This window comes from Nicotiana tomentosiformis, chromosome 12 (assembly GCF_000390325.3).
Source record: "Nicotiana tomentosiformis chromosome 12, ASM39032v3, whole genome shotgun sequence".
NCBI lineage: Eukaryota > Viridiplantae > Streptophyta > Magnoliopsida > Solanales > Solanaceae > Nicotiana > Nicotiana tomentosiformis.
In genome coordinates this window covers 26,818,418-26,825,243 of record NC_090823.1, presented here as the reverse complement: position 1 = coordinate 26,825,243, position 6,826 = coordinate 26,818,418, and the positions used below count along the sequence as shown (strand labels likewise).

General features: G+C 44.7%; 1 protein-coding gene across 1 annotated transcript; it reads left to right on the top strand.

The window, feature by feature from the left end:
* Window positions 1–2,302: 2,302 nt before the first annotated feature.
* Window positions 2,303–5,961, top strand: LOC138902384 (uncharacterized). Its single transcript, XM_070190244.1, has 4 exons — window positions 2,303–2,896; window positions 2,960–3,397; window positions 4,270–5,778; window positions 5,938–5,961. The coding sequence occupies exons 1-4, from the start codon at window positions 2,303–2,305 to the stop codon at window positions 5,959–5,961; spliced, it is 2,565 nt and encodes an 854-aa protein (XP_070046345.1).
* Window positions 5,962–6,826: the final 865 nt, after the last annotated feature.

The window sequence follows — 6,826 nt, the reverse complement described above, 5'->3', positions numbered from 1 at the left end:
GGGGGAACTTCCACTTTTCATTTTCTATATCAGCGATACGGGCATTTAAGGGGATTCGAAGACCCGGAAAATGGACTCTGCAGTAAAGGAAACCGATCAAAATGGGAGACCCATAGATGTTTTGCCTTCATGGTGGCATTTTTAGGCCTTTTGGTTTCCAAGGGAAGATGGGCATATTGATTTACGGGTAGCCGGGGTACTCAGGCCAAGAGTACTCTCGCACCCATGATCGTATCAGATATATTCCGAGCCCTCACATTCTGTAAGGCCGGAGTCAGTTTTTTTGAGGGATGCAACCTGCTGTTGCAAATGTGGATGATCGAACACCTTTGTCATCGTCCTCGATACATGAACTATGGGTCTACGGGGAAAAATTGCATTGAAGAGTTTGGTACACGAGTAACAGGATTCGAAATGCCGAAAGGGGTCAAAGATTGGATTACCCGCCTTCGATCTACGACCGCAGATCAGATAGAGTGGACATTAGGTTGGCTTCCCGTTGATGAGATTGTTTATATGCCCGCCACTGGTCCCTACTTCTTGCTAATGGGTCTCCGAAGCATCCAATCCTATGCTCTGTACCGAGTTTTAAGACAGCTTGGAAGATGCCAGACAGTTCCTAGAGATGAAGATCTTAGCACTTATGTGGTCGAAATCCGCTCTGATGCCCAATTTCTTGAAGAAGCGGTTCGCCAAATTTGGAGCGAATGCCAGTATTTGGGGGCAAACACCCGAGTACGTGATTTGTCTAGGGGTGAAGTCTTACCTAGTTATGTTGCCTGGTATGGAAAGAGATTCGCGACGAATGGTGAATCTGAACGACCAACTAAAAGACCTCATATCCAAGAATTTGTTGACGCATCGCAGGAGCAGTGGGCTTGGTTAGCTAAAGAAAGGGAGTACCGGACCACCATAAGCAAGCTAGAAGAACAAATCGAAAAAATCAAATTTGATAGTAGTTTGCAGGCAGCTGAAGATGAAGGGGAAAAGAAGAGGTTGGCCAAGGAAAATGAATCCCTTCGAGCCCAAATCCAGAAAATGAAAATAGCCGCCGAGACACCAGCAAGAAGTGAGAGAGATGAGAAAATTATAACCAACCTGAGGCGGAAAGTGCATGATTACGGTTTTGACTTGACAAAGGCCGAAAGAGACTTGTTAAATGCTCAAGCAAAGTTGGCCAAAGGTGCTGAGGAACAAGCTAGATTAGTCCACCAGTTGAAGCAGAAATATGACGAAGAAGCAGCAGTTTTACAGAAAAGGATGGTTGCCCTTGAGAATGAAATGGTCAAGCAAACAAAGGATTTCAAGGCAGAAAGAGAGCATTGCTACGCATTGATTTATCAATTACAAGAAAGCATGCAGCAGTTACAAGACCAAAACAACGCAGATGCACAAGTGTTGGAGGCTCGGGCCCAGCAGATTGGACGTTTGCTTCAAGAAAAGGGTGTCATCAGAATGAGGATTAAAGAGATAGCTGATTATGTTGTAATGAAATGCCATGAATGTGAAGACATGACCAAGTCTATGTTTTTTGCTTCTGTAATGACATTCGTCCGACAAGTGATGGTTGACCTAGACCGCCTTCAAGAAGATATTGCCCGCAGGCCTGTGCGGTGACCGGCTGATGTCCCGCAAGCCTCTGGAGTACCAGTGGAGGCTCTTATGTATTTTTGATTTCTTTTAGTAGTCTGTATTTTACTTTCTCTGAGTCTTGTTCGTCTTTGTCAAGGTTGTCTATTACTTTATTTCGAGTCTGTAGATTTTCCCTTTTGCAGTCATCGCTAGTTTAGTCCTTGTAATAGAAAATCCAAAAAGATGTCTTTTATTAATGAAATAAATTATTTCGTATCTATTTATCTGAACTACGTAATGATCTGATTCATGCGGCGTCATGATACGTAGGCAATCCCCATAGGATTCGATCATATTTTTAAAAGAAAATAGAGAAGAAGAGAGAGAAAAAGAGAGAAAATGAGGGAAGAAATAAAAGAGGGGCCAAACTAAAGAAAAGAGGAAAGAATAAGTATTAAAAGAGCGAAACATAGCAAAGGAGAGAGGGAAAAATCAGGATTGGAGAATTTGGAAAAGCCAGGATGAAACATATGAGCCGTCGCAAAGCATTTAGAAATGTTTAACTGCTCAGGTGCATTGCATCCCCAATATGCGATTACCTATCTGTAAATTGCTTTAAAACTGACCAAGTTGTTGTGTGTGCATAAAGCTAGGTTCTGTTTTAGGTGGTTAGTTTGTTGGCATCCTGGCAAGTCACCCCTATAACACCAGGTCAAAGTGCAAGGCAGTCATGACTAGCAAAGAATTGGATACGGGTGTTACCAACCCGCCAAGGGAGATTGCAGAATCGGAGTCTGAATTGAAAGAGGAGGTCTACAGGTTGAAGCATCAAATGACAGAAATGTATCAAGCCTGGGTCAGGGGGCATCCTCCACCTTCATTCCCCGCTAACTACCCAGAAAATCCCGCTTTCATCCCACCACTGTCACAGGCCCAAGATCCCATTACCATTGATCTTTCCCCTCAGCATGCACCAGGCTTTACCCCTTATCGCCACTACCCTGGCACCTCATCCCAAACCTTTCATGCTCCACCAGCCAAAACAACTGCATACCCTGCTCTGACATCCGCTCCTATTTTCGTTGCCCCTCCGCGAGCTACCCTTCACAGATCTTCTAGTGAACCCGCGTTCCAAGCTCCAGATACCCAATATTATGTTCCGGAACCAACTTTCAAAGTCGCGGATCCTTATTCCCATGCCCCTCACTTTGAACCTCTTGTCGAAACTGAGAAACCATCCCGGAATGTGGAGCAGGACGAGATGTTTAGGAAAGTGAAGAGCCTAGAGCAATCTTTGAAGAACATGCAAGGGATAGGAAGCCAAGTAAGTGTGGCTTACAAGGATTTATGCTTATTTCCGGATGTCCAACTGCCCGCTGGGTTCAAGATGCCCAAGTTTGACCCGTACGATGGACATGGAGATCCTGTGGCCCATTTGAGAGGCTTCTGCAGCAATATGAGAGGCGCCGGTGGGAAAGATGAACTATTAATGGCATATTTCAGTCAGAGTCTGAGTGGGGCAGCTTTAGAGTGGTACACCCGCCAAGACACTAGCAGGTGGTACACATGGGATGACTTGGCTCAGGCCTTTGCTCGGCACTTTCAGTACAATATACACATTATCCCGGATCACCTATCTTTGACCAAGGTAGAAAAGAGGCCCAATGAAAGCTTTAGGGAATATGGTTTCAGATGGAGAGAACAAGTTGCACGAGTCTACCCTCCGATGGAAGAAGATGAGATGGTCGAGTACTTTCTTCAAGCCCTGGAGCCCACTTACTTTGGCCATTTGATCTCAGCCATAGGTAAGTCCTTCAACGATATGGTAAAGATGGGAGGAATGGTGGAAGAGGGACTCAAGTCAAGCAAGATCATGAGCTACTCTGCCATAAAAGCAACCACACAAGCAATTCAAAGTGGCACTGGAAGCCTGTTAGGCAAAAAGAAGAAAGAAGATGTCACTATGTTTATCTCCGGATCATGGCGTGGCCCAAGGGGTCCGCCTCACCAGTACACCCAAACTCAACCCCGGCCTCAAACCTACACCCAAGCTCCATATAATCCATCCCAGCATTATTTCCCACCACAAGACCCTTGATATTCTATCGAGCTACCCCAATACCATGTTCACCACGCACAGTCATATGCTCAACCCCCTCCCTACCCGCAATGGCGTGCTCCAACTCCACAAAATCCTTATACGCCCCCACAACCATACCAAAACCCTACTGGTCCAAGTTTTCGACCAAGGCCAGATTACAGAAAAGAGAGGCAGCAGCGGAAAGAAACCTTCACCCCCTCTTGGAGAGTCCTATACCAGTTTATTTAAGAGGTTGAGGCAGTTGGACGTTTTAAGGCCGATTGAGCCAAAGATACCAAATCCGCCTCCAAGGAACCTTGATTACTCCCTTAGATGTGCATATTGTTCTGATTCCCCGGGGCACGACACGGAGAAGTGCTGGCATTTGAAGAGGGTGATCAAAGAGCTTATTGATACAAATCAAATTGTGGTCCAGAGCCCGGAGGCGCCAAACATCAACCAAAATCCTTTGCCGGCCCATGCAGAGATACATATGATCGAGATAGTTCATAAGGATGGGGAGCCCAAAAACTCTTCCAAGTCTGTCATGATGATCCGGGCTAGCAAAAGTAATCCAATCGAAGCTCTAGATTCTGCAAAAGCAATGTCCTTGACAGTTAAAAGGGGTGTCGGAGAAGCCAATCACGCTCAACGTGAAGCCATCTGTATTGGTTATGAAAGGGCCTCCGGTTGATGTTGAAGCGAACCAGAAAAAGCAAAAAGTGATCATGCCAGGGGTCCCGGGCAAGCCTGTCATAATCGTGGAAGGGGCTCGTGTTACCCCCGTTATTATTAAGCCAGTGACCCAGTTACCAATGGTTGACACAAAGGCCGTCCCGTGGAATTACAAACAGGTGATAGTAACATACAAAGGGAAAGAAGTAGAGGAAGAAGTTAATGAAACCGGAGGACTGACTCGTTCTGGGAGATGTTTTACCCCAGAAGAACTGAGGAAAACCAAGCCATCCAAGGACGGCCACATCCCAGTAAAAAAGCCGGTCACCGAAGAAGAGGCTGAGGAATTCTTGAAAAAGATGAAAATGCAAGACTATTCCATTGTAGAACAGTTGAGGAAAACACCAGCTCAGATCTCTCTTCTGTCGTTGCTGATACATTCCGATGAACACCGCAAAGCCCTGATGAAGATTTTGAACGAGGCTCATGTTCCTGATAAGATCACGGTGAACCACTTGGAAAAGATTGCTAACAAGATTTTCGAAGCAAACAGGATCACTTTCTCGGATGATGAACTCCCTATAGAGGGTACAGAACACAATCGAGCTTTTTATCTCACAGTAAAGTGCGAGGATTCTGCTATCTCAAGGGTACTGGTGGATAACGGTTCTAGTGCAAATATTTTCCCTCTGTCCACTTTGCAAAAGTTGAAGATTGGCACTGAAAGGATCCACATTAATAATGTATGCATTCGAGGCTTCGATGGAGGAGGGAAAGATTCTGTCGGTGATATAATGCTCAATTTGTCAATAGGGCCAGTTGAGTTCACTATGGAGTTCCAAGTGCTAGATGTGGCTGTCTCTTATAACTTGTTGTTGGGCAGGCCCTGGATCCATGCTGCCAAGGCAATCCCGTCTTCTCTGCATCAAATGGTAAAGTTCGAATGGGACAGGCAGGAAATAGTTGTGCACGGTGATGAGAACTTATCTGCTTACAATGACATAATCGTTCCATTTATTGAAGTCGAAGATGATAAAGGGCCTTGGGTTTACCAAATGTTTGAAACAGTGTCTGTCGAGAAAATTCCCGAAGGAGAATGCACTCCAGGTCCGAAGATACCATCCGCGTCCGTCATGGTAGCAAATGAAATGTTGAAGAATGGTTTTCTGCCGGGCAAAGGTCTAGGTTCATCTCTGCAGGGCATTGTGCATCCGGTGTTTCCACGTGAAAGTTTCGGTACATTTGGTTTGGGATTCACACTCACAGGGAAGGACGTGAGAAGGGCTAAAAGTTTGAAAGGAAAGGCATGGTCACTCCCTAAACCTGTTCCACATATCTCCAAGTCTTTCGTCAAGTCAGGGGTCGCCAAACGCCCAATATCAGTGGTCCCAAAACCTGTGGTCGACTTTGATGAAGATCTGATCAAGAGGTTCCAGAGTCTGTTTGATGAGGTTAATATGGTCGAAATCGGGGAAGGTTCCAGTAATGCCGATGTGCAGCCTGTTGGGCCAAATGTGAAGCTTAGCAATTGGAAAGCTACTCCTCTCCCCATCCGAAAGGAGTTTTGGTAGTTTGCTTTGTTTTCCTTTCTGTTATCTGGGTTATTTCAGGGTTGTAATCCAGATTTTTCTTAGTTTTTGCTTGTTTCGATGTACAAACCCTTCTATCCTTTTATTTTCAATGAAATACAATTTCCCGTTTTCCATTAATCCTGATAGCATTTCATTTTTGTTTTTGCTTTTCTTTCTGTACAGTTCTTTTTATGCTGGTTTCAATGACATGACATGCATGGGGAATTTTCAGCCAAATCTTAAAAGCCAATCTAATTCTGAAATAACGATCCAAGAAGTAGAGGGTGATGATGAAACAGAATACGATGAAGAGGCGGCATTTGAGGAAGTCAGTAGAGAACTAAAACACTTCGAAGAAAAACCCAAGCCTAATTTGAATGAAACCGAAGCAATCAATTTAGGGGATCAAAATAATGTCAGAGAAACCAAGATAAGTGTGCATCTGGAACCACAAATCAAGGAAGAAATAATCAAAACACTATTTGCATACAAAGATGTCTTTGCATGGTCGTATGACGACATGCCGGGCTTGAGCACTGATTTGGTAGCTCATAAATTGCCAACCGACCCTACATTCCCTCCTGTCAAGCAAAAGTTAAGAAAGTTCAAGACTGATATGAGTGTGAAGATTAAAGAAGAAATCACAAAGCAACTGGAGGCAAAGGTCATTCGGGTCACTCAGTATCCCACTTGGTTAGCTAATGTGGTACCAGTTCCAAAGAAGGATGGTAAAACGAGGGTGTGTGTTGATTATCGTGATCTCAACAAGGCAAGTCCAAAGGATAACTTTCCATTGCCGAACATCCACATTCTGATTGATAATTGTGCCAAGCATGAGATCGGGTCTTTCGTGGATTGTTATGCGGGATATCATCAGATCCTGATGGACGAGGAAGACGTAGAAAAGACAGCATTCATTACGCCTTGG

Coding starts and splice junctions, on each gene's coding strand:
- LOC138902384 (XM_070190244.1), top strand. CDS start 2,303: ATGACTAGCAAAGAATTGGATACGGGTGTTACCAACCCGCCAAGGGAG. Junction 3,398..4,269: donor GTAAGTCCTTCAACGATATG/GTAAAGATGGGA, acceptor TGTCCTTGACAG/TTAAAAGGGGTGTCGGAGAA. Junction 5,779..5,937: donor TCCAGAGTCTGTTTGATGAG/GTTAATATGGTC, acceptor GGGTTATTTCAG/GGTTGTAATCCAGATTTTTC.